General features: G+C 44.6%; 2 protein-coding genes across 5 annotated transcripts in view; one reads left to right on the forward strand and one right to left on the reverse strand.

The window, feature by feature from the left end:
* The window catches only part of PIK3R4 (phosphoinositide-3-kinase regulatory subunit 4), an 86,465-nt gene extending 70,042 nt beyond the window's left edge, over window positions 1-16,423 (forward strand). Inside the window, exons 15-20 of one of the 4 annotated variants that reach the window (NM_001100314.2) lie at window positions 8,588-8,799; window positions 10,357-10,488; window positions 13,967-14,067; window positions 14,645-14,733; window positions 15,035-15,143; window positions 15,853-16,420. In NM_001100314.2, the coding sequence (NP_001093784.1) occupies window positions 8,588-8,799; window positions 10,357-10,488; window positions 13,967-14,067; window positions 14,645-14,733; window positions 15,035-15,143; window positions 15,853-16,023 (814 nt within the window). In that variant the 3' untranslated portion in view covers window positions 16,024-16,420. Of the gene's footprint in view, window positions 1-8,587; window positions 8,800-10,356; window positions 10,489-13,966; window positions 14,068-14,644; window positions 14,734-15,034; window positions 15,144-15,852 lie in introns of those variants that run through there. The other 3 variants (XM_025001065.2, XM_005202130.4, XM_059874450.1) reach the window with 3 other exon arrangements.
* Window positions 16,424-17,894: 1,471 nt separating this feature from the next.
* Window positions 17,895-27,722, reverse strand: part of COL6A6 (collagen type VI alpha 6 chain) — a 115,992-nt gene continuing 106,164 nt past the window's right edge. The window contains exons 35-36 of the mRNA XM_015474150.3: window positions 27,464-27,560; window positions 17,895-19,745 (exon numbers count right to left, since the gene is read on the reverse strand). Coding sequence (XP_015329636.1) covers window positions 19,526-19,745; window positions 27,464-27,560 — 317 coding nt within the window. The 3' untranslated portion in view covers window positions 17,895-19,525. The remainder of the gene's footprint in view (window positions 19,746-27,463; window positions 27,561-27,722) is intronic.

The following is a 27,722-nucleotide window of genomic DNA, read 5'->3' on the forward strand; positions in this document are numbered from 1 at the left end:
GGCAGGCTCTGGTTATGGGGGTAGATGCTCGAGGAGTTCCAGGGGGACTCCTGAGGCTCGATCCCGCCTTTGCGTATGTCGAGCCTCCTTCCTCATGACCTTTGTCACGGGCGGAGTACCTCACTCTGGCCCCCAACATCTCCCCCTTTTTTATTTCTTAAAACAACCAGATGCAGCTCAGTCGCGAGCTTCCGAATGCTCTGCCGAAGAATCCTGACAATACAAGGAAGAGTGATTATGAGAAGTAGAATTAGAGACTAGGGATATTAGACAGAATATTTTTTCCAGAAATAAAGTTAGAGAAGGTGTGAAAAAAGTCATTAGCTGCTCCAGTGGCGGTAAAATCCAGTCGAGAGTGTTCCAAGGTCTGTATTTGATTATGAAGTTTCCCTAAGTCCAGGCCAATATCAGAACTGTTCCAAACACCTGAGATATGATTTTTAATCTTTTCCCATTCATAATCTGTCTCGTTTACCTTCAAAGATGTCACGCATATCCACCTGTAATCAGCGTGGCACGTCAAAACCATCTTCACCTTTAAAGCCTGTAACTCAATCCCAATATGCATAATTGCTTCTTCTAAGGCGTCTACTCTCATCTCTAATTTCCTATCTATAGCTTCCTGTGTTGCTAGAGTTAAAGAAACAATTTTAGACATGGTATCAACATATTGGGCAGTATGCACTTGTTGAGTCAATGATATTGCTGCCGCAGTAACAGAAGTAATTGTTGCTATCAAAGCTGATATTCCTAGGATAAGCAAGACCACAAACCGTCGCGATCGCATTAAATCCTGCAGTTGTTGTAACACAGTAAGACCATAGCTATCATATAGGCACCATAAGATAGGATGGGCATTGTTAACACCACAAAGGAGCAAACATTACATTGAGGGTTTAAATAAGATGAAAGCATACATTGTTCACAAGTCACTACGTTAGGTCCACCTGAATAATTCATGCCTACATTAAGTTTGTTGGAGTCATTAGTAAAAAGGAAAACATAAGGCAAGGGTGGATAAGCTAAAACAGAATAAGTAGAATTATTTTCTGGTTGGAGTTCACGCTGCAGCTGCCCTGTCAGTCTCGCCGGGATCTCGATGTTTATCTTGTCTCCCCTGCTGGCCAGCGCCGCGCTGGTCTGGACGGCACTTTGCGGGTGCGCTCTCCTCTCTGGCCCTCACTTGCTGCACAAACTTCTTTGCTCTAGGTCGTGGGGGTGCAGCGAGGAGGGTGCGGGGCGAGCGAGTGCGCGCAGCGAACCTGACCTGTCTGGAACCCAAATTGGTGAATCTGCATCCTGTGGAAAAATACAAGCACATCCTCGACCACTAGTTAATAATGGGTCAGGACCCTTCCATTGTCCTGAGAGAAGGTCCTTCCATTTGACTAACGGTTTTGCATTTAATTGCTCCAGGCACCAATGACGAAGCATTGCAGTAGTTCCAGCCTAAACGGCATTTAAAATATTTATTACAAAAAGAGCAAGTTGCAAGATTTGATGGGGAGAACTATACTTAAACTCCCCTTCTTTTAATTTTTGAATTTGAAGCTTTAATGTTTGATGTGCTCTTTCCACAATGGCTTGTCCCCGGGGATTATAAGGGATGCCTGTATTGTGTTTAATTTGAAACTGTAAACAAAATTCCTGAAAAGACTTAGAAGTGTAAGCAGGAGCATTGTCAGTTTTCAGAGCTTTTGGTAGGCCCAAATATGAAAAACAAGTAAAGAGATGTTGTATAACATCTTTAACTGCCTCTCCGGTATGAGACGTTGCAATAAGGACATGAGAAAAGATATCTATAGTTACATGAACAAAGAAAAGTTTTCCAAATGAAGAGACATGAGTTACATCCATTTACCAGAGTATGTTAGGTTTGAGACCACGAGGGTTAACTCCCATAGGTAGACTATTATAAACAGTGGGGCAATATAAGCAAGAACGCACAATCTCCCTAGCAGTTTCTCTGGGAATTTGGAATTGATATCTTAAGGCAGTAGCATATTGATGATGAAGTGAGTGAGAGGCTCTGGCCTCCTCAATCACAGTAGCCACTGTATTTCTGGTTAAGTCAGCCAAATCATTAAAGGCATTTTAAGGGGCCGGGCAATCCGGAATAAGCCTGAATGTGTCCAGTGAAAAATATTTTATTTCTTTTCCAAATTTGTTGCTGTAATTTAGTTAACAAATGAAATATGGTAGTTTTATTTTTAGACAAAAACCACAGTTTCAATGTGTGGAAACAACCTGACAATATACTGAGAATCAGAATAAAGGTTAAATTCTTCATCTGCAAACATAGCAAAAGCCTCTATGACTGCTGTTATTTCAGCTCTTTGAGCTGAAGTTTCCCGTGTTTCTAAAACCTTTTGGTGATTTTTAGTGACTACGGAGGCTTTACCGTTTGCTGACCCATCAGTAAAAACTATCTGAGCATTTGGAATGGAGATTGTTTACATCTGACAGGAAAAATAACTGGATGTCTGGATATAAAATTCAGCAAAACATGTGAGGGTAAATGATGCAAAATTTTGACCAAAATAGTTTCCTATAGCAATCTGCCAATTTTTATCAAACATTAGAAGAGCAACAAGTTGTTCCTTATTATATGGAATTACAATTTCTGATGGCTCTTTACCAAATAATCCAATGTTCCACTTTTTTCCTTTAATATCAAAGTAGCTATCAATCCTGGATAAGAAGCCGCTACCTTTTTAGCTTGGGCGGGGAGATGGACCCATTCTAGGGGGCCGTTTTGCCATAAAACCAATTTTTTGTCTGGCTACCCCAATTACACCTATGGGGGTTTTATGGTAAAAGAATTGTCAAGCAGTTGTCAATTTAATTTTTTAAATTTTTAAAATTTACATTTTAACAGCATAAATTTTGGGATATGTTAATTTAGGTCTAATGTTTAGTTTAAGTCTCTATATAAATTTAAATAATAAATGCATAATCTCCTTATCTCATTTTGGTATACAGATATATCTAAATGCAAAATGTATTTATATATGTATTTATACATGGCAACAAGTATAAACTTATTGACATAATCAATATACTTGAATTAATCTTTATAATTAATATGTTAATTAATATATATTACAGCAATACAACACGTACACAGCTAATACCAGCCAACACAAACCAATGTACTGCAATAATACATGTCACACATATACAATTATACAGTATATAGAACATATATCATCACAGCACATCAAACCATACCAATTAATATCAGCCACACACATTATACTACTGCAATATATATTTGATTATACAGTATATATATAATATGCATATATACTATACATATTAATTATATACAAATTAATTAAGTATAGATCTATAAATAGAATTAGGTATACCTCTATTATATTTTATTTATACCCATACCTAATTAGGCGAACTGCAATTAGGCAAATATATTTATATTATGTATTTATAATAATATATATAGTATTATTAATTGTACCGCCTGTTGATAACTAAGAAATTGAGAAAACCCTTCTCTGAGTATCTCCTATTTGAGACAGCATGTCCCTCCCCCATAGGGTAAAGGGGAGCGTAGGAACTACGTAGGGTTGGAAAGTTCCACAGGTATCTTCAAACTGCCAATCTAACATTTTTGAACTTTTAACTACTGTGGGGGCTTGAGGGCAAATGAAACAAAATTTGACCCCTGAAATCTATCAGGGCAACTTGCCAATCATCACTATTTTGTAAAAGACTTGCAGTTGATCCTTATTGAGTGAAATTATTATATTTGCTACTTCTTTTCTAAAAAGTTCCACACTTTTTTCCTCCTTTTATAATTAATTGTGCCACCAAGCTGGGATAAGATAAAACTATTTTTCTTGGGGTCACTGGTAGATGGAACCAATGGGCCTTTTTGTCATAAGCATCCTGTAGGTGTATGTTTTGTGGGAAGAATAATTTAATCTCATCTTTTGGTACTATTAATCCTAATTAACTGACCATTTAAAGTCTCATACACTTCAACAAGAGCTAACTCTGTCTCATTAGTCAACTTTCTCTTAGAACTGGAATTAGGATCAATTTTTAAGCAATCAAATAAAGGCTTTAAATCTGCAGTAGTCAGTTTTAAATGTGGGCGTATCCAATTAATGTCCTCTAATAATTTTTGGAAATCATTTAAAGTTAGTAAACAATCTCTCCGCAGCTTCAAAGGGGCATTATCAGTTTTTAAAACTTTTGGCACACCTAAATATGAGAAGCAAGTAAAGAGGTGTTGCACAACATCTTTATAAGCTTCTCCAGTTTTTGTTTTGTAACCTAAATCTGGTCTATAGCTTTTTAGATGACAAGCAACCATCTAATCTTTGCTTGAATACTTCCAGCAACAGGGAACTCACTACTCTTCAAGGTTTTAAACTCTCCCTCACCTTTTTTTTCCTACAGCATTCTCACCCCGCATATCACTTTCTCTAATCCCACCAACTCATTTTTAGTAGTATGTGTGGGCCAGGAACTGGGCCAGTCTTTTCCAGCAATGTTAAGAGACGTCTGTTCTTGTGTCTAATAGCCCTGACATTTTATTTTCTTGAATTAAAAGATCTTTTAAAGGCCTTGGAGCTGTAATTTCCTGCACCCAAAAGGCTAGATCGCTAAATCCAAATGTTCTGTGGCTCCTAGCCTGAGAAGTCAAGGTTTTTTCTTGTCTGATAATAAGGTAAAAAGCAAAAGCTGTGTTACTCTTTGACCTTTATTAATTTGCACAGTTTTAGTAGGCGGTGAGAACAAAACTTTAATTTCTCAATATAATCAGAATCTACTACACCATGCACCACCGAAATTTTCTTTTTCTTTTTTTTTTTCTTTCTTTCTTTCTTTTTTTTTTTAAGAAAGCGAGCTACGCCCTAGCACAAGTCCTACAATGCCCTCAGGTAGGGGGCCAGTCACTCCCGTTGGAATTGGAGTAACCTCGTCAAGGGTTAATATTGTTGCTAAATCCCCTTACCGTTTGGTTTTTCTCTTAGCCTGGGTGAGACCCCCCTGAGGGGGTTTTCTCCAAGGAGCACGCTCTGCATATTGTGCATGCAGTCTGTTTTAAAAGCTCCACTATTTAAAAAACTTTTTATCTTTTTCAGGCTTAGGCAACATTTTGAGAGGCTTTGGGGGCAAAGTGGGGAACTCTTGGGCCCTGGAAGGCGCAAACGGAGGCGGCGGCTATCGCCCCAAATCAGAAAGTGGTGGATAAGTTTTTTTAAAAGTTTGCGCAGAGGGGGAGGTAGCTCACCAGGGCGTCTGGCCACAGTGTCCTGTAAGTCCTCTCCTCTCCTCTGCTGATTTTTTCTTACTTCTTCTCTTTAAATCTTTCTCAAGTTTTCTTTCCCTCACTCTATCTTTTTTCCTTCCTCTTCTCTTCTCTTTTACTTTCTATCATTTCCTTCTTGTTTCCCTCTTTCATTCTCCCTTCTTCCTTCTTACTACCTTCTCTTTCTTTAGTTTCGTTTCCTTTACCCTCTTTCTCTCTAACTTTTTCTTTCCTCCTCCCTCTCTTTCTCTCTGTATCTCTTTTTCTAACTTCCTTTTTTTTTTCTTTTTCTATCTTGCTGCATTCCCTGATTTCTTCCTCCTCCGTTCCTCTCTCCTTTTCACTCTTTAGTTCTTTTTCTATCTTTAGATCTTTCTCTATTTTCTTTCCTTTTTTCTTTTTCACTTTTTTTCTTTTTTCTTTTTCTTTTTCTCTCTTTTTTTGCTTGGGTGAAGCGCCCCTGAGGGGGTTTTTCTGCAAGGAGCAGGCTCTGTATATTGTGTATTCTTTAAAAGCTCCTTTGTTTAAAAGAAAACTTTTTTATCTTTTTCAACCTTAGGCAATGCTCTGGGAGGCTTTGGATGTAAACTGGGGAATTTTTAGGCCCTGGGAGGTGCAAGCGGAGGTGGAGTAGTCGCCTTAAATCAGAAATTGTTGGATAAATTTTTAAAGGTTTGTGTAGAGGGAGAGGGGGCTCGCCAGGGCGCCCGGCCGCAGCGTCCTGTAAGCCCTCTCACTCCTCGGGAGGTAGAGCACAGTGTCCCTCCTCTTCCTCGTCAATGGCAGAAAATATGATCTGTGCAGAAGGTGGAGACCCACTACCATCCACCGCTATAGCCTCTCCCATAGGTCACCCCACAGCCTCATGATGAGGATCCAGAACATTTTTAATCATATTTATAGGATAAGTGTTTAGTTGTTTTTTCACCTTCACCCAAGTATCTAAATTAACAGTAGCTTCTTTAACAGTTTCAGATTACTTGTATAAAGAGTTGCCATTCTTAGTTTCAGTGTTATCCATGTCAGAAAATTAAATATAGTAAAAGATTTTGCTTTAAGCTATCAAAAGATCAGTCTTTTCTTTGGCCTTTTAACTTCAGAAACCATTTTTTCTCTCTAACTCTAACTCTTTTAACACTTTCAACACTTCCCACTCCTCTCGCCCTGTCTATCCAACAGGGGGGTCCGCGGCACCCTCGAGTGGGGTCCTAGCCGTCCCGAACATTGGAAGAACAATAGGGCTGATGGCCCAGATTGTTCCGAGGGAGGAGCAGTAGGGCTGGTGACCCAAACTGCTCCGTGGGGGAACAAGAGGGCTGCTGACCCAGTTGTTCCAAGAACGGGGAGCAGTAGAGCTCATGGCTCTGATTGCTTTGGGGAGCTTACCTTCGAAAGTCCCTGTCTCGGGCGCCACCTGCCAATTTTTCAGCTGATGAGTGTGTGCTGCACACGGAAAATTGCAGAAATGAGTAAGATGTGTTTGTTATACTCTCTAAGAAACGAGCCTAGTGGGAGAGGCAGACCAGCGAACAGATGACTTCAGTGCAGTATGACAGCGTGCCCTGTGCCGGGGACGGGGGACCAGCTTAGGGGTGGATCGGGGAGGTGGCCTGGAGGGGGCGCCACCCCATGTGGCCACAGCAGGGTGGTGGCGTAGGGCGGGGCGGGCACAGCGGGGACCCTCAGGGAGGAAGCAGAGCCCCCAGATGCCTCGTCACAGTTTCAGTGGATTACAGCTCACCTCCACTGGGCAGCTGAGGAAGAAGGGGGTGACGATTGGGTCACCTGGGACTTTATTATTTCTTTGTATCATTTTGTTTATTCTTTGTTTTGCTTTTACCAATTACGTTTTTTTTTTTTTTTTTTAACACATTCACTAAAGAGACTTGGGCAGCTTCTGTCCAGGACCCATTATAATAATCTTGAACTAAGTCCTTTCAGCAGAGAGTGGTTACAGAGCAGCCTCTGCATGGCATAAATCTCCAGAGGGCTCTTGGTGGAGTGCATGGTGTGAGGACCCTGCAGCAGAGTATACATTTCGTGTGGGAGAGCCTCTAAGCTGACAGCACTTTTCATTGCGAATATTAGTTTTTACTGTTTACCCTGAGCAACACTTATATCTTCCCTGATGGCTCAGTTGGTAAAGAATCTGCCTGCAATACAGGAGACCCCAGTTCAATTCCTGGGTCGGGAAGATCCACTGGAGAAGGGATAGGCTACCCACTCCAGTATTCTTGGGCTTCCCTTGTGGCTCAGCTGGTAAAGAATCCACATACAGTGCGGGAGACCTGGGTTTGATCCCTGGGTTGGGAAGATTCCCTGGAGAAGGAAAGGCTACCCACTCCAGTGTTCTGGCCTGGAGAATCCTATGGGTTGTATAGTCCAAGGGGTCACAAAGAGTCAAACACAACTGAGCAACTTTGAGCAACACCGACTCTCTGGATTGGCAGGTTGCCCCAGGAGGCTTTGCCTGGTGGCGGGCGCTCCCAGGAAACCCCGCGAGGGGCGCGTATTTGGTCTTCCCGTGTCACCTTGGCTCTGAATACTTAGGATCTGTGGGTCCTTTTCACTGTTTGTTTGGCATTTGGACTTTTCATCATCACCTTAGGGAATATTGTCATGGTTAGAATGTTTATAATTGTTTGCCTAAGACAGGAGTTAGCAAGCTACAGCCAGCAGTATGGCCCATGTTAAGAATGATTTTTGCATTTTCAAAGGGTTGTTTTAAAAAAAAGAACATGCAGCAGAGATGCGTGTGGCTTTAAATCCTGGCAGATTCACTGCCTGGCTCTCACAGACAATGCTGCTGACCCTCAACAAAGCCAAAACAGCAGTGTTCAGAGGCCTGATACGCACTGACCAAGAAAGCCGGCCAGCATGTTTATGGCATTATTTTAGTTTAAAAATTCCTCAGCTTGAAAAAAAAACAAAAAACAGGTATATCAAGGAATGGAATAGTACTTACAAAGGAATCACTAATCTTATTTACTTCACTTTATTATTAGTAATAAAAGGGAGCGAATGATTGATTCATTCAGTAACAGCAATGAATCTTAAATCCTTTCTAATAAAAGAAGTCATCAGCATGAGGGGAAGTGAGTGAAAGATACATGGAAGTCTGTGCACTACATTTGCAGCTCTTCTGTAGTTCTGAAGTAATTTTTTTAAAAATGCTCAACTGTCCTTGTCTTCGATGGGCCACAGAGTTTCTTGACCATGGTTAGAAGGTAGATTGATCTGCAGTGGAGGCGAGTGCTGTGTCTTTCGTGATGGACGAGCCTTTGCCTCTTGACGTGTGTCTCCTAGAGTCCTAGACCAGAAGGAGGACGGCTGCGTGGTGGACCTGCATCACTTCAGCTCCGGGGCGCAGTCCGTGCTGGCCTACGCCACTGTGAATGGTGCTCTGGTGGGCTGGGACCTGCGCTCCTCCAGCAACGCCTGGACGCTGAGGCACGATCTCAAGGCAGGCCTCATCACCTCCTTTGCCGTGGACATCCACCAGTGCTGGCTCTGCATCGGTAGGGAGCTGCCTTTCAGGTCCTCGCCTGGGTCTGGATGCTGCTGTCAGGCGTGCCTCTTAAGAAAGCTCTTTTCCTTTGTCTTCATTGCTAATTTTCCCCTATGTTCTTTTTTCCCCCCTATAATTATTATAATACTTACATTTCAATTTTTTCATTAAAAAACAAATTTGAAAGAGTGAGGTCAATATTCAGCACGTGTAACAATTTCCTCTGTCCCTTCGTTTTTAAACGCACCCCTACAGTGGTCAGATTTGCTGGCATTTTCTTACTCTGCCAGGGAAGCAACAGGCTGGGTTTACGGGATGAGGACATTTGAATTTGAGCAGCTCGGTTTTAAATCCCGGTAGCCACAGGCAAGCTGCTTCACCCTTCTGGTCTTACTGTTCTCGTCTTTAGATGGGCCCATTCCCTCCAAGGGCAGCTTTGAGGATTTAATGAGGTGAAAGGCTCCAGCACAGGAGGAGAGCCAAACAGTGGCCGCTGGCCTTGTGACCCCTTCCCCCGCCTTTCCTTGCTGAAGAGCACCCTGTGACCTTGCTTCTCTCCTGTTTTAGTTTCACTGGCCCCCCTCCCCCTGCCAGGCTTTGAACCTGCCCCTTTAGAAGGTACTGGAGCTTATTCATTGTCACTCGACACTCTTTCAGAAGAATTAGACTCTGCTACGCTTGAATATTAGTTTCTGTTCAGTAGATTCCTGTCTTGAATTTGCAGCATTATCAGCCCTTTATTTTATATGGTTTGTGTGAAGTGCATTATTTTTTGCCTTTTGCGAGACTAAGCTGCCCTGGCACAGGAAGATGTTGTGCCAGGCTTGGAAAAGTAGCTGTCACATGCGCCACAAGGTTAGTGAGTTGCCCCGGTGGCTCTCATGCAGCCCCACCAGCTCTGAGGGGCCTGCAGAGGGGCCAGGAGACGGAGGGGCCCGCTGTCCCTTTGGTCTTTTCCCACCCCCGTCTCCACTGGACCTGGAGACCAGCCTTGGCATTAGAGTGCACGTTATTCTTCGAGTTGGGTGGCATTCTCTCTGTGTGGTTTCAGATGTCGTGGGCACACATGCAGGCAGTCACCCCAGTGTCTGCTGTGCTCAGACAGCCATGCCTGTCTCCAGAAGGTTTCAGAGAAAAGGGCACGTGGCAGAGATTGAGCTCTGAGGACGGCTGCAGAGCTGCTGCTGCTTGAGGGCTGACTGAGATTACCGAGCGCTAGTAAACCACCTCTGGTTACTTAAGGCAGTCTGAATGTTTTGCTTTATCAGATTCATGTCTTCTCTAGGCCTTCTGGGTTTTTCCCACGGGTGCCTTCGGCAGTTAGTAAGTGTCAGTCATTAACGAGTTATTCATTCTTGCTTCACACTTGCTAGGTTTGTGGTAGCACTGTGCTACTACTCTGTACCTTTGGGCTAAAGGTGCTGTTGGGAACCGAGGAGTGGGGCGGGCAGCTTCCCGGAAGTAAAGCCTCTTTCCTAAGTGGCCAGCCAGGTTGAACGTAACGTCAGCGGGAATCGGCACTGATGCCGAGCCTGCGGCAGTCACGTCCGGGCTTCTCCCCTCGCAGGCACGAGCAGCGGCACCATGGCCTGCTGGGACATGCGCTTCCAGCTGCCCATCTCCAGTCACTGCCACCCGTCACGGGCCCGCGTCCGGCGCCTCTCCATGCACCCGCTCTACCAGTCCTGGGTGATCGCAGGTAGGAGGCAGGCGGGCTGGCGGGGCCGGGGCAGATGACCCTGCTGCCCAGGTTCATGACCTTAAGAGTTTTTACCTGTGAGCCAAATGCTGGCTTTTGTGGTCAGTTCTGATTCCGTGGAAGTTCCTGCCATGGATATCTCAGTGTCGTTTCTCATTTATTGTCTTTTGTGAAGTCTCATCAGTCACACCACCACTGTCCATTCCTGTCCACCACCGCTTCCTTCCCGTTGTCGTCTTTCTCCTGTGTTCCCTGTTTTTAGTTGCCATCATCTTCCTGGAAATCTGAGCTGGAAGCCTGAGGTCATCCCTCAGCTGCCATTTCTGTTGCATTTCTTGAAGCCTCCCTCCCCTTCTCTTATTGGGTGTTCAGATTTCCTTGTATAGATTCTTAGGCAAGACACTTGGGCAGCTCTTTGAAACTCATTTTTCCCAACTGTAAAATGTGGCTAAAAAACTTGTCTAGCAGAGTTGGAAGAATGTGAGGTAACACATGTCATGCATACGGTCTGGTACACAGCGAGTGCCAGATAAGCGGTGGCGCTTACCGTCTGTGTTTCCTCCTGGTCTCTTGTCTCCAGGCCCCCGCCCCCTCCTCTCCTCGCGCCCCCTCCAGGCCCCCCCGCCCCTCCTCTCCTCGCACCCCCTCCAGGCCCCGCGCCCCCTCCATTCCCCCGCCCCCTCCTCTCCTCGCGTCCCCTTCAGGCCCCCCGCCTGCTCCTCTCCTCGCGCCCCCTCCATTCCCCCGCCCGCTCCTCTCCTCGCGCCCCCTCCATTCCCCTGCCCGCTCCTCTCCTCGCCTCTCCATTCCCGCGCCCCCTCCATTCCCCCGCCCCTCCTCTCCATGACGCCTGCTGTCACGGTCACTCACGCTGCCTCCTCCCATGGCCATGACACATCCTGCGTCTTACAGGACTTGGTGCTTGCTTGGTTGATCATTTCCTCTCTCTGAAACACTTTCCTTGTTTGATATTGAGGACGTCACTCTCTTGGTTCTTTTGTTGATTTATTTGCTATTTTTCCCCTTTTCCTACTTTTAATCTGTGGCCAGCCCGAGGGCTCAGTCTTGGTCCTTCTGTGCTGTCTCCCTGTGTGAGCACATCCAGTCCCAGGCAAAACAGTACCAAATTTATTCATGTTTTTATATCTACCTATTTAAAATCTTCCCTAAAAGCTGTGGTACACACAATGGAATACTACTCAGCTATAAAAAGGAACACATTTGTCACTTCTAATGAGGTGGGTGAACCTGAAGCCTATTATACGGAGCGAGTAAGTGAGAAAGACAAAGACAAATACTGTCTGTTAACCCACGGATATGGAATTTAGAACACGGTGCTGATATCCTCCATGCAGGGCAGCAGAGGAGACGCAGACGCAAAGGACAGACCTTTGGACTCTGGGAGAAGGCGAGGGTAGGATGATTCGAGAGAGTAGCATTGAAACATGTGTATCACCATGTGTGAAACAGACGGCAGGGCAGGTTCCATGCGTGAAGCAGAGCCTCAGAGCCCGTGCTCTGGGACCACCCAGAGGGATGGGGTGGGAGAGGGGTTCGGGATCAGGACACACATGTATGCTGTTTGGCAGAGGCCGTCACAATATTGTGGAGTAGTTATCCTCCAATTAAAATAAATTAATTAAAAAATTAAAGACAGTTAAGAACAGAAGTGCTTTGTCACTCACAAAGAGAAAATTACTCTGTAATACTGATCTTTGAAGATTTGCTTCAGCACCTCAGCCTCCCTGTGTATTGAGAAGGGCATAGGTTTCTAAAGACATGGAAACTGATGCAAAGGAAAGCAGTTAGTGAACTGCTTATCTGCATATCTGCTCATTTTGTTGGTCTTCTACTTTTCAAGTTCAGTTTGGCTCATTATTTTTTGAAGGGTGACAACTTAGTCAACAAAGATTGTTCAACATTAGTACCTAAGATTATATCACTCCTGTTAAATCTCAACATCATTTTTAATAATAAAAGTCTAATAATTAGAAAATAAAATCTTCCCTAAGATGTCTGACAGCCAGCTGAAACTTGACCTGCCCAAGCCGGACCCTTGGTCTCCTGTCCACCCGCCCCCCACCCACTGCCGCCTCCCCCCAGACAAGCTCGCTCCACCTGCAGTATCGTCCCAGGAAATGGCAGCCGACTCAGCTTGAAGCTCCTGAGGAACCCTGACATCGTCCTTGGTTTCTTTTCCCTTTCTCTTCCCACTTCGCATCCATCAGCCAGCTCTGTGTGTCCTGCCTTAAAGTGTGTCCAGAGCCGACCCCCTTGTACTGTTCCTACCACCGTCCCCTCACCCAGATGACAGCGTGTCGTGTTCCTATTAATGAGTCGCTCCTCCTAGCCTGTTCTTTCTTCTGCTCCATACCTGCCAGTGCCTCCCACGGAACAGCCCAGCTCATCCCCATGGCCTGGAGGCTCTATGGGCCCTGTTCCTGCTTCCTCACGACCCTCTTGGCCAGTCCCAGCAGGAATCAGATGGCATGCCCAGAGTAGGGTCATTTGAGGAGGATGTACCATCCAGGGACTGTTTCCAAAGGTGCACTGAAACGGTTCCAGCCACAGGGGCTTTCTGAACTTTTCCTTGAGCTAGGGCAGATTCCTGCTTTAGGGCCTCTGCGTTTTTGTGAGATTGTTGTCACCACTAGGGTGTGAGTTCTGTGAAAAGGAGTTTTCTTTTTTTTTTTTTTTTTGCATTATTTGTCCTCTCTTCCTCAGGACCTAGGACAGAGACTGGCTCACAGTAAACATAGTCAGTTCAGTAAACATTAGTGAAGAAGTGAAGGCTGGGGTATTGTCACTCCTCAGAACACTGCTCAAAAGTACTTTCGAGAAAGCCCTTCTTAGGCGTGCAGGGACTGTTCCCCAGCTCAAAAGTACTTTCGAGAAAGCCCCTCCTAGGCCTGCAGGGACCATTCCCCAGCATCTCCCTCTGCCCTTCCTTGCGCTCTCCCCATCACAGACGTGCCCCAGTCAGACCATGACACTCGGACACGGGTGTGTGTGCTTTGCTCCTTCCATCCTGTCTGCCCCCCGTGATTCGCGTGTCCCCTGTGTCTATCCCAGTGACACACTCCTCAAAGCGGCCTCCATCTCGCCCACCGGATGTGACCTTTCCTTCTTGAGTGCACGTGGACTTTTGCATTCTCTCTTCTGTGCTCATTGTCTTACGCTTTGTATTTTTTTCTTTCCTGCTAGACTGTAGGTTTCTTGAGGGCAGAATCTGCTTTCCACCTGACATTTCTCTACACTCAGCTCGACACCAGTAAAATACTGACCAGTAGGTTAGCAGAAACATTACTCTTTTGCACTTCAGTGTGGAGGCAGGGTCACAGCATGACTTAAAGTGTCCGTGAGCATTTCCTACAGGATGGGGAGCAAATGGAAATGTGTGCAGGCTAACTTCCTCTGCCAGGACGTGGACTCGCTGAGCGGAGCCCTCGTCCGAGTAACACTGGCCTGTCTCCCTCAGCTGTCCAGGGCAACAACGAGGTGTCCATGTGGGACATGGAGACAGGCGACCGAAGGTTCACGCTCTGGGCCAGCAGTGCTCCCCCGCTGTCTGAGTTACAGGTAAGGCCATCTCCCACATCCCCAGCTCGGCTGGGCGTCTCTGCCAGCCGTGGTCCTTGTTGGGCTTTGGGGTTGTGCCTTAAGCTTGGGTTTTTACTAAGTAAGTGTTAAGCGGGCTTTGCTGCCCTCTGCTTTCCAGTTCCCCAAGTCTGCTTCTGTGGGTGTTCTAGCTCCCAGCCCCATAAGGTGTGTGATGTTTCTTTGGAACCCAATAGAATCTGGGTTAATTAGAAAAGGAAAGATTAAAGCTTAGATCATTAGAAAAATGGAACGTGACCCTGTCATACATAACTTTTTAAAGCTGCTTTGTTGGGGCAGAGGGTAGGAAAGTTTTTTCTCTCCTTTAGTTGTGATCCTTCTCATTCCAAATGGAAAGTTTTAGGAAGCTGAGGAGGCTTTGCTTCTTCATTCAGGGTGATACAGAACAAATGTATTTTAAATTCCCAAAGAAAGATTTAAGACATAAGTGATCTGTCTCTGGTCTCTTCAGTTAACTGCTAATAGCTGACTTATCTCTAGAAATGGCTGCATCCTTTATGGGCGACATTTGACTCTCTATTTCTTTACTTCCTTTAAGCCTTCTTCTCACAGTGTCCACGGGCTCTACTGTAGTCCTGCGGATGGGAACCCCATCCTGCTAACGGCCGGCTCAGACATGAAAATAAGGTACAGTAAAGAGACTTCATATTCAGCACTTGAAAGGAGAAGGGCAGTTAAATGTGTGTGAATACCGTGGTTACCACAAGGTGGTGTTTACTGCAGATACCAGCAGTGGGATGATGTTGGCAGTCATCCACACCCTGCAGGGACAGCTGTTAATACTTCATTTGTAACTGATTTTAGGCTCTTCTAGAAAATCTCTATTTCAAACACAGAAGAGGACACACCAGCGTTGACGAGTGTCAGTCAGTGATCAGCCATCCCTTGTCTCCTGCGACACAATGACCCCTTCTCTCCTCCTCCGCAGGTTTTGGGACCTGGCCTACCCAGAGAGGTCCTACATCGTCGCGGGGAGCGCGGGCTCCCCGTCCGTGTCCTACTACAGGAAGGTCATTGAAGGCACTGAAGTTGTCCAGGTATCAGCGTTCCTTGCTTTCCTGTCAACTCTTGTAGGAACAAAAACAGCTGACATAAATATCATAAATGGCTTTGCCCAAGAGTGGCAGTATTTCTTTGAATTTAAAAAAATTTTATTTTCTCTTGACTTTTCTGTATTTTTAAAATCGAGTTTACTAAGGTAGAATAAACATAGAAAGTGCACATATAATTACATGAGCCAAAGTAAGCACTTTGAACACTTGCCGGGTCCTTTATAAAAACTCCGTGCCTTTATCATCTTCCTTCCGCAAATGAGAAAGTTGAGCACATCGAGGTTGAGTCGCTCATCTCAGGTCAGCCGGCTTGTAAGCGGCAGTGTGGGGACTCACGAGTGGCAGCGAGCTTTGGGAGGGCTGGAGCGTCTGACACATACGTGTGTCCAAGCCCCGGTCGTCGCTGCCTCTCAGTTCTTCCCCTTTGTTCTTTGAAGCTGACAGAGGTAGCACTCACAGGTTATCAGCCTGTCTGTAAGTTTCCATGTCTGTAAGTGGTGCTTATGGAGTCCAGGGACTGGACACCTAGACCCTCACTTTGGACTCCCCTGCGGTGCCTCTGTGAAGCGTGGCTCCTTCGAACCAGCGCCAGCCTAAACAAAGAGCAGTGCTCCTTAGAAGGAGGGGTGCGGACAGGCGGCAGGATGTGCTCCCGCCTTTGACTGTGGCCTTCTTGCTTTTAACCACCACACAGGAGATTCAGAACAAGCAGAAGGTGGGACCGAGTGACGACGGCCCACGGAGGGGCCCAGAGTCCCTGCCTGTGGGCCACCACGATATCATCACGGACGTCGCCACCTTCCAGACCACGCAGGGCTTCATCGTGACCGCCTCTAGGGACGGCATTGTTAAGGTTTGGAAGTGAAGCCCGGGAGATGTGTGTAATTTGCAAAAACACAGCAATACCCTGTGACTCGAGAAAAAGTGTTTTTAGAGAACAGAGTGAGTGCAGATCCCTTTGCTTAGTTTTCAGAATCATGGCTATTATTTCATGATTAAACAGATCCCATGCAAGGTGGCTAAGGAACTTGCTGGCATCCTTGTGTGTGTCTCAGCTGGAATTAGCTAGACAGCAGTATCTGGCGCTTTTCTTACTGTATATATCACAGAGATAAGGAATTTAAAATGACTTACACGATCTCAATTTACTTTGTATTAAAGACAGTTGAAAGTTTGTTGTAAGCTATTACAATGTAAATGCATTTTTCTTTTGCTATTAAAAATGCTATTCAAACCAGCCAATAAACTGTAGTCAAGCATCTTAAGAGGGTTTTGTCTGTTTTTGTTGGTGTTTTTAACGATAAACGTGGGCAGAATAACCTTCAGCGGTGTGTGGACCCGTGTCACAGGCACTCCTGTGGCATTCGTCCTGCTCCGGCCCATCTTTCCTCCCTTGTGTTTGAGAGCCATCCTTCTTAGATGTTCAACCCTGGAGACTTGATCTCCTGTGCGTCAGCTCCAGAGAAATGTGTCTCTTCTTGGTCATCATGACTGTTTTTTTATAGTTTCTACTATAAATTCTGAAACTTGGCCCATCAACTTGCTTTTATCCAGTGTGCATTATTTATTAAATGCACGAAGAGAGAAAAATAAAAAGATTAAGCTGTTAAAAACATGCCAAAATCTATATTTTCAAGAGTCCAAAATTTGGTCTTCCCCACTAAAATGAACCCTTCAAATTTATCGATCACTGTTAGCACAGGAACTTCTCCATCCACATCTCACTGTCCATCCACTTGCCGAAGGGTTTATGGTGTTCAGAAATATTTTGATTTGAAATTAGCGTGAGTCTGTAAAACCAAGTTGAACAGATAACCTGAGTCCAGGGAAAATACTTGTTTAAGAAGTATGCCAAAAATTTCCCTTTCTGTAATTATGTACCTAACTTAGTGCAGGGCACGGGGTTCAGTGCCCTTGGTGTTGAGACACGAGAACAGTGACGCAGTCGGGCAGCCCCGTCAGGTCAGGACTGGGCCGGGCGCCAGCGGATCGCCCAAACTTGCAGGTTTCACGTGGGCACTGCCACGTTGCAGAGCCTGTTTCCCTTAAGCTCTGCTGAGACCACATGGGCAGAGTTTCTAGCTACTAAGTCAGGTTTAGAGTCTGAAGGGGTTGGGGGAAGTTTTTGAGACATCAGCTTAGGCTGAAAAGGGGCCTTAAGCCTGGAGCCGTTAGCTAAGCCACAAAGGGACAGACTTGGAGATCCCGAGGGGACAGATGGAGCCACCGCCCGTTTCTCCCCGTCTTCTTCGACTTACTCTCCCCACTTAAATAACACTCCACCCTCCACTGCTTTAAAAAAGGCCCTTTGGTTGAATCGTTTCTGAGTGTTACCGCCTGCTGCCACAGTAAGTTTGCATCTCTTTTGGACATCCATAGGTTTGTTTTTTAATACATTTGACTCATATTCAGTGCAGAGATAATAGAAGAAATTGTCCTTTATAGTCAGTTAATTTGATTTTCTATATCAAGAGCATTGCTGCTTATTTTGTGTGATTCTTGGTTTAAAAAGGTTTTTATTTAATTTATAGTTTGTGGTACTTGCCCTTTTAAGAGAAAGAGAGAAATCACGGAAAAATGCTAATATTAGGGATTAATATTTTTTAAAGGAACTTAATATTTACATTATGTTTTCAGACCCCTTACTAACTAATGATTAAAAATATGCTGCAAAATGCTAAAAGAATCTCAAATCACCAACAGGATATTTGTTTGGCGTACTTACCAATACAGAGAGGCTAGACAAATAATATTTTAATAGTATTTCCAACAATAAACAACAAGAAAAGGAATTTTTGCTTAATCCAAAGCTAACCAGGAAAATCCCTTTTATTCAAATACCTCTTACATATTGCTCATCAATTTCCAGTACTTGAATTTTTCCTGAACCCCTAAGCACCATTTAGGATACACAAAGAAGGCCAATGTGCTGTATTCTTCTCTGTTACCTGAGTGTGGATACAACGGTTTACCTCCTTGCTCTTTGGAGACATTGGGAGCCGTTTCTGTGGAGTTGCCTGGGGAAGGATGGCAGGCGTGATCTGGAGCAAACACTGCAGATGGCTCTTCCCCAGGTTTTGTGAGCAGAGGCATAAAGAGGAGAGTCGGGGTCCCTGCTGGTCTTGGTGTCCGTAGCCGTGTGCTTCACCCACCCCTGCAGGGCTCCCCTCTCCCCGGAGACCACGGCCGTCTACGCGGCCAGGCTCCTGTGACCGGCTGTGGAGCAGGCTCTGAGAACTTGACTTTATGTCTAACTTGAGTACTGCTCCTTCAGTGTTTAGTTGATTAAAAATTCGGTGTGTGCTCTGGATGGGAGTGAGAAGAAAGAGCCACCCGAGATGCACTTTGAAGGCCTTGCCTGCTGGCGCTCACAGGGATCTCTTCTTGCATTTCCCCTGCCCGCGCCCCCATGAGAATTTGTAGATGAGGACAAGGACACCTTTGTCTTTTCCAAACTCAGTGTGCACTTAAGCCCTGTTTAGATCTCTGCCTGTCCTCTTTGGTGCTGCTCACGATTAACAGGAGCTACCTGGCCGGCAACGCAAAGCTTCACCCACGACGTGCTCGGTCTTTACTGTTCTTGCCTGAGCGTACGCAGGTTAGTTAATAATAATGATGATGACAGTAATGGGAAAGCAGAAAAGTACTATCAAAATACTGCTTATGTTCTGAGCAAATATGAGTTGATTTTCAGCGAGTTTAAACAGGATTGGGAGCTGGGGAAGTTCACCTCTGTTTCTGTCCAAGCCAAGAATACACAAGGTGGAGGAAGTCTTCGAGCACAAGCCCGTCGGAGGTCCAGTCAGTCCCGGCAGACAGAGGTGGGTTGAAACAGAATCATGTGGGAGGTCAGATTTTCAAAGTTAGGCATACAAATAGCATTGCTTTCTAGGGTTGATGCTGAGATCTTCCAAAACATGAACCTTTGGCTAAGTAGATGAGAGCTCATCAGTCCTAAGCTGAGAAGCAAGGGCTCGGCCTGTAGAAGGTGGACTAGACGCAGAAATGCAGTTTGAAAAGCATGAGCGCTGGCCCGTGTGCACACATGCATACGTGATGCAACATTTATCTTCACATCGAATCTCCATGAGACCTCACAACACTCCTCTTATTTTTCTGTCTTTTGATGATAACAGTTCTTGAACATACCCGTCTCCGAGTGCTAGAATTATCAGGAATGGTCAAATAAATGCACAAGATATATCTTACTGCCAATGAGTGCAAGGGGTCAAGTTGCACGGTGCCCCACCACCTGTGGCATGTTCAGACTGGGCCTCGGATGCAGGGAGAAATGCAAGTAAAGTTGCCCGACGTCGTGACTGTGAATGCAGTTGTCTGAGCCCAGAGTCTGACCACGCTCCCTGAGGTTACACTCTCGGAGCGCCTCGTTTAGCATGTTGTTTGGGAGCTGCTTTTATCACCCTTTTTCCATTTTCGAAGACGTGGAATATGTTTCTGGTAAAATTTTGAACAGTACCATCTCTGCCGCCTCTTGCTATTTTTGAAAAGTAATTTTTGTGTTGAAAGAACTTCACCTTCTGCAATGCAGCTTCTTTGAGGGTAGCTCTGTGTGGCCCAGGAACAACGCTACACAGAGAGACAACATAGGAGATAAATATTACCGTGTCAGCTGGAGCGGACTCAGCATTAACCTGTCTTCCTAATGGTTGTGGACCCATTCTTTGCTTTATCCTTCTTCAGGGTAAGTGCACTGAGATGATTCAATGGGGGATGAATAAGACACCTTGTCAAAGTGCCCAAAAGTATAACTTTCACAGCAACGTTTCTTTTTCGTGGAGCATGTTCTACCCAGAACTTCATATGATTGGCTCCTGTTCACCCAGATTTTGGTTCGAGTGGTACCTCGTTAGAGACCACCGTATGTACAGGTGTCCCTGCCCCAGACACTCAGCGCTACATGCTCTTACTTTTTTCCTAACTTAACAACTATCTGAGTTTTTACTCCTAAACTTCTTTGTGATTTCCCCACCCTCCCACCACCCCAGACGGAAAGTGTCATGAAGCCATATCTGGTCACTATAGTTACCCCAGGAAACCAGAGGCGTGCTTAGCACACGTTAGCTGTCAGTACTGATCCAGTGAAAGCGTGGATGTCCTCTTCCTTCCCCCTTCTTTCCTCCTGTTTCCCTCCCACCCATCCATCATCCATCCATCCAAAGGTTCACGCTCTAATGAAAGCACTGTGTTAGGTACAGTGGGGGATGCAGATGTAGCGCCCAGTCTGGCAGCCACGCCGGTGTTTGGGAGTCAAGAGTAATCCAACAAAAAAGTGGAGCTAGGGTCAGACCTGGAGAGGCCCTGAATGCCAGACCGGCAAGTCGGGGAAGTCAGAAGCCGAGTGCTGCTGACCACAAGTCCTAGCCTGTCCCATCGAGCTTTCTGTGCTGGTGGAAAGGTCCCCTGGGCTGCACTGGCCGGGCAGCCGCTGCCCCGTGTGCAATCAAGCACTTGAAATGTGGGTAGTGTGAAGAGGAAGTGAATTTTTAGATTTTTTTAGTTGAAAGCTGGTGGCAACAGAAGTGGACAGCACGGACAGGGAGCTGTTTCCGACCTTATCTTACAGGGAGGCCGTGGAAAGAGCCGTGGGTCCTGAAACACTCTTGTATTCTAGGTCCTCTAGTTATTAGCTGAGCAGCCCACTCAACTAGAGGGATCCTTGTTTCTTCAGGTGGAAAGTCAGAATACAAACCACCAATGCTGTGAGAGACAAAGCCCCAAGGTGTCAGCTGCTCAGACATGAGTATGGGGCTCGTGGGAGGCAGAGCTGAGTCTACAACCGGATTCTTCTGAGAGTAAGAGTCCTGTGTTACTTCCGTGAAACTAGGTTTTTACCCAGGAAACTACGGAGGACTCTCAGGATATTTGGAATAAGAAAGTGAAAGGATGAACGTCATGCTGTCAGAAGACCTGGATGCACGGGTGCAGGGCTGCAGGAGGGCAGGTTGCCAGGGGCAGAAGTTAGGAAGCTATGAACTCTTCATGAGTACTTTTAAATTAAAAATGAGAGGGGCCTGGTGGCATAGGTCACTGTGTTTTGATTGCGGAAGAGTCATACGTGAGAACTGCAGAATGTTGAGACCAGGAGGACAGCGGCAGCCGCTCACCACATCCACCATAGTCCCTTCCTCTGCATCTGGATTTTTCTGCTTTGTCCAGCTGTCAATCCGATCTCTCTCACAAAAGCATCATGATTTAGAAAATGAGTAAGTAAAGGCCGTAAAAAGAAGTGAAAGTTATCTTGCTGCCCCCTTTCTCTCTCTCACACACTCACGTTTTCTTCTTTGGTCTGTAGTGAGGGTTGCGGGTAAGGGAGATATCAGACCAACAGATAAGTCCTGTAACACAGACCCCGAGGCCACTGCACCTCGTGTACAGCATGTCTGGGCTTCTGTCGTGCTCTCATGAATGTGCTATGTTGATTAACAAGCTCCTTCAGTCACCAAGAATGGCAGCCCTGGTGCAATTCCAGGGCAAATGCGATTTCTGCACACCTTCCCCTCTTGTGCTTTTCTCTATATTTTCTTGTTAAAGTGAAAGTGAAAGTCGCTCAGTCACGTCCGACTCTTTGCAAGCCCATGGACTATATGGTCCGTGGAATTCTCCAGGCCAGACACTGGAGTAGGTAGCCTTTCCCTTCTCCAGGGGATCTTCCTAACCCAGGGATCAAACCCAGGTCTCCTGCATTGCAGGCAGATTCTTTACCAGCTGAGCCACAGGGGAAGCCCAAGAATACTGGAGTGGGTAGCCTATCCCTTCTCCAGCGGATCTTCCTGACCCAGGAATCAAACCGGGGTCTCCTGCATCGCAGGCGGATTCTTTACCAACTGAGCTATCAGAGAAGCCCCATTTTCTTGTTAACTTCCAGACTAAATGTTATGAACTCAAATCCTCCAAAGTGGTAACTGTCTATATGCACAAACCATGGCCCCGCGATAGTGAGGGGACATTCTCTCAGGCCTGGGACACACGGCTGAGTTTACCTTGCCTGCACTGCTTTCTCTCATCCAGCCTCACGCTCTCCCTTTGTATTCGATCCTTTTTGCAGCAAATTTAGCTGTCTTTGTCTTCCTCCTCCCTCTTTGTTAAGAAAAAGTTAAATTCCTTCTACAGCATTGTGATATTACTTTCCCCCCTCGAGTATTTTTATTCTTAATAGGGTTGGTCATAATAAACACTGTATCTCTGAATCTTCCATCTTTTCCATTGTGTCATATATGGAGTGTATAATTGGTTAAGCGCTCAGTAAGAATGATTTGATTATTCCAGGAATCATAGAGACTTGCTGATTTTCTTCCTCTCATTCTGTGTCGTTCGGATCCTTTGTTGATGGGTAATTTAAACAGCATGTAGTCAAGATGAAGAAACAGGAATGAAATACTGTCCATTCATTTTGCAGTTGTGCCCAGCTCCAGTAAAACTTGGGAAAGAAAAATGGGTGGGGCTAGTTGCAGATTTCATTCCCCTGTGATCACAGATTCCTTCAACTATGCAGACGACCAGGAATCAGTCAAGCTGCATTTATTACTTGACTGGATGTGGTGGCGTGGAAAATGCAGACAAGATGGCTTTTATTTCAAGAATTCTTTTCATCTCACACATTTTGTGCATCTAGAAAACACATGTTGGAAATTAGAATTACAATAGATGTGTATTTACATGGCACTGGTAACTGTGCCTATTTTAACAGTTCAGTTGTTTTGGTTCTGGCCTGCCATCGCTTCTAAGTCTGGCAGGGGTGCTTGCCTGCCGAGATGAATAGGCAGGTGGCTTTTGGTCTTTTATTGTCTGAGTGGATGTAGGTGCTTATGTAGAGGCTGCCCTGCAATCTCTCCCTCATGGGCATCTGTTTCCTTGGTTGCTTGTGATTTGGTTCAATGTTTTTTTTTTCCCCTTTGGAGAAGTACCAGCTTCTGTCTGTATTTCTCAGAATCTGACAGTGGAATGACCTACTTCTCATGCAAGTCATTCTGAGGACAAAGGAAGTCATCCTGGTGGCCAGGCCTCTTGCTGCCAGGCATTCTTGTCTCCCTCAGTTGCGTGTGCCCAGTTCTTGAAAGGCTCCGGCAGGGAGTTTCAGAAGCAGCCGTGTGGCTTGTTACCTTTTATTACGGCCTTTGATGACAGGACACGCCTGGGGAGTCTTGGCTGAACACACTGTCAGGGAATCACCGACGGCAGTGTGGATTTGTCTCCTCCATATGCCCCTGCGTTTCCTGGCATCTCACCCTTCCAGGTATGCAGGAGAATCCGAGCAGGGGATGACAGAGGGCGAGATGGTTGGATGGTATCACCGACTCGATGGACATGAGTTTGAGCAAGCTCTGGGAGTTGGTGATGGACAGGGAGGCCTGGCATGCTGCAGTCCATGGGGTCACACAGAGTCGGACACGACTGAGCGGCTGAACTGAACTGAGTACATCTTAAGGCAAAGTGCAGAAGCAGGAGGATATGCAGGGTGGGAAGGTTTTCCAAAAATGTCTTTAATTTTGATAGGCTGGCTCCCGCATGTGCCTTGCAGTTATCTATAATATATGAAGCCTGATGCACATGCAAACTCGAGGGCCCTTTCCACACTGACAGACACCGCAGCAGGGGGAGCCCTGCCCCTCCCGAACTGACTGCCCCGGCTTATGGAACCTTACTTCAGAAGCGCTTGCTGCTGGACAGTTCCCCTGCCTCCCAGCAAGGTGAGCAGCCTCCAGGCAGAGGCTTCTTGCGGCTTCTGGAGCCGGGTCGGAAGGGCTCTCCGGCCCGTCACCGCACAGGGATGCACCCTCCACACATCCAGAGAAGCCACACTCGGAGGCGTCTGCCTCAGCCTCAGACTGGGCACTCTGACTTCAGCTGTACGTGGGGAACGTGTGTGTTAGTACAGTGTGATTCACACTGAAAAGAGACACTCTCCTAACTGCTTGATTTCAATTATTTCTAATTTAAAAAATAAGTAATATTTGTACATGCAAAGGATATGATCTATGTGTATATTATTGTTTTAAAATAACTAACTTTTGCCTTTGTTGCTGGCAATTTTTTAAATTAAGATTTTTTAAAAAGTATGTTCTAATCTCATTCCATTCTTTGAGTATTTCTGTTTTTGTCCTATAACACTTTAAAATTTTTTTAAATTATTTTTAATTACATTTTTACATCTTTAAAAAAATTGAAGTATAGTTAATTTACAATGTTGTGTTAGTTTCTGTTTTTTTATTGAAGTATTTTTTTACTGAAGTATTTTTAAAGTTTTTAATTGAAATATAGTTGATTTACAATGTTGTGTTAATTTCTGGCATAGAGCAAAGTGATTTAGTTACACACACACACACACATATATATACACATTCTTTTTTAAATATTCAATATAATATTTAAATAATATTCCTTTCCATTATGAATATCATAGGGTATTAAATGGGCTTCCCTGTGGCTCACTGGTAAAGAATCCACCTGCAGTGTGGGAGACCTGGGTTCAGTTCCTGGGTTGGGAAGATCCCCTAGAGAAGGGAAAGGCTACCCACTCGAGTATTCTGGCCTGGAGAATTCCATGGACTGTATAGTCCATGGGGTTGCAAAGAGTCAGACACGACTGAGCAACTTTCACTGAATATAGTTCTTTGTGCTATATGGTAGAATCTTGTTATTTAATTTTTTTTTTGTATATATTTTCTATTACATCTTAAGAGCAATGTCTAGCTCATTAGCTTTTAGAGTTTAAAAGATTCCCTAACATACCATGGAAAAGTGTATGGAGATTCCTCAAAAAATTAAAAATAGAACTGTCACATGATCCAGCAATTGTACTTTTGGGTATTTTCCTGAAGAAGATGAAAACACTAATTTGAAAAGATGTATGTATGTTCACTGCAGCACTATTTACGATACCCAAGATATGGAAGCAACCTAAGTGTCCATCTATAGATGAATGGATAAAGATATGGAATTTATACACAATGTTATATTACTCAGCCATGAAAAGAGAGAAATTTTGCCATTTGTACATGGGTGGACCTAGAGAGTATTATGCTAAGTGTAATATGTCAGACGGAGAAAGGCAAAGGCCATATGATTTCACTTACATGTGGAATCTAAAAAGCAAAGCAAATGAACAAAAAACCCAGAAACAGATTCATCAACATGAAGTGGTGGTTAGTAGACAGGAGGGCGTGTGGGAGGATGGGCAAAGCAGGTGAGGAGGGTTCAGAGGCACAAACTCCTCTAGTTACAGAATAAAGAAGTCATGGGGATGCAACATACCGAAATGGGATATAGTCAATAATATGCTTATAATTTTAAGTGGTGATGGGAGGATGGGCAAAGCAGGTGAGGAGGATTCAGAGGCACAAACTCCTCTAGTTACACAATAAAGAAGTCATGGGGATGCAACATACCGAAATGGGATATAGTCAATAATATGGTTATAATTTTAAGTGGTGATGGAGAATAGCTAGACTTGTCATGGTGATCATCTAGTAATGTACACAAATGTTGAATCACTGTGTTGCATACCCGAAACTAATATAACATTGTTTGTAAAGACATTCCCCTAACACGAGAATTGGAACTATGAACTTTGCTGAAATATGAATTCTGAAGCAAGCATCCCACAAATTTTGGCATGTAGTATTTTGATTATTATGTAGTTCTAACAATATTTCTAAGTTTTATTATGAATTTTTTCATTAGTTATTTAGAAATGTGATTTTGATTTAAAAGCATATGGACTGTGAAAATATTGCATGTATGAATTTCTAACTTGATTGTGATCAATTTGGACTGTATGAAGCCAGTTCTTAGAGATTTGTTGATAGTTGCTTTATAAATAAAACTGCACAATAGACATCTGTACACTCTCTACCCTGATGGAGAGTCATTAACATTCCATTTAAGAAGTTCAGAAGAATGTCTCATTTTTCTGTGCAGAATTCTATATGAGTCTACTCAAGCTTGTTACTTATGATTAAATCACTTTAATTTTTGTCTGCTTGACCCAACTATTCAAACTGATGTACTAAAATCTCCAGCTCTGATGATATTTTAATAGCAACTACTCCTTTTTCAATTTTCACTTTGTATATTTCAGTATTACTTTATGAAAGTGTTATAATCACTTAGTCGTGTCTCACTCTGCAACCCCATGGACTGTAGCCCACCAGGCTCCTCCATCCATGGGATTTTCCAGGCAAGAGTACTGGAATGGGTTGCCATTTCTCCAAATGTCATTAATAGAGGCTTTTTTTTTTCCTGCTCTAGGATGCAACCACCCCACCGGGCCATTTTGTCTGTGGTCTCTCCCATCCTAGGACATTACCCCACAGCCTCTGCTGTTCGTGACGTTGACACCTAGAAAGAAGACAGGCCTGCTGTTTTGAAGGACCCTCCACATTCTGGAATTGTCTGGTGGTTTCCTCATTATTTGAGTTGGGTCAAAGCTCTCCCTCCAGAATCCCACATTTGATACTGTGTCTCCCCTGCCTCCCCTCAGGAGATACATAGTATCAGATCCTGGTCACAGTAGGTGTGGCCAGACCTCAGCAGGAAAGGCTACCATCCCTTGTTTGTAATTAGTAAGTGTGGGAAGGCTTCTCTGGGGCTGGGTTTAGCATTCCTTGATTCTTGCCTGACTCAGTTATTACAGCAGGGATTACAAGCTCCTGGTTTTCTCATTCTACCACTTCTTCATTTATTAGCTAGCATACTTGTATAAGAAAATAACATTTCCTCCCCTCCTTTCTTTTTGGGTCTCTACATAGAGCTGTGGATTTTTAAAATTCAGTGCTGTAATCCACGACCATCATTATTCTTTCTGATGTTCAAATAGTCCAAAATCCTGCCAGTGGTAAACCCTTTCAAGACAACTCATTTGCCCTTGTGACATGACTGTTATTATTATTATTATTTTGCTACTTTCTTGCTTTCTGGCATAATGAATATTCCAGGCTCACCTTGTACTTTCCCTGTTACAGCCTAGGATTAGTTGTTTCTGGAAGAAACCCTGATTCCTTTCAATGGAAATGATACGTAGAAACCAAGATCTGGTTATTTGGTCTGCTCATTGCCACTGGGGGGTCCCTTTGGTTGTTTTAGTTCAACAATTAGATTTTCTGTTTTAAAAAACTCTGTTTTCAGATCAACCTGGTGTTTTTTATTATCTCTTGTTCCCTCAACTTATGTCTTATTATCACATAGTGATATATTTTGTCCAAATAGCATAGAGGAAGAGGGAGAAAAGAAGGAGGGGAAGAGGGTGGCACATTCATTGTTCGAGTAAATACCAAGCAGGTTTATACCTTCGCACAAACTGGAGTGGGTGCTGCTGCGGCTCCATAGAGCTGAGTCTGTTGCACTTTGCTTTGATATTTATTGGTGGATATTTGTTGATTGCACCTAGGAAGAAAAAGAAAATCTGTGAGGAGACTCTTATTCACAGCAATGAACATGACCGCAATCTGCTTTGCGTGCAAAGCATCACATCACTGTACTCAACACCCATGAAAGAAAGACACCAACTAGGGTGGCCACGTGAGATGAAAGCAGATTTCTCATGGA

This window comes from Bos taurus, chromosome 1, assembly GCF_002263795.3.
Source record: "Bos taurus isolate L1 Dominette 01449 registration number 42190680 breed Hereford chromosome 1, ARS-UCD2.0, whole genome shotgun sequence".
NCBI classification, from domain to species: Eukaryota; Metazoa; Chordata; class Mammalia; order Artiodactyla; family Bovidae; genus Bos; species Bos taurus.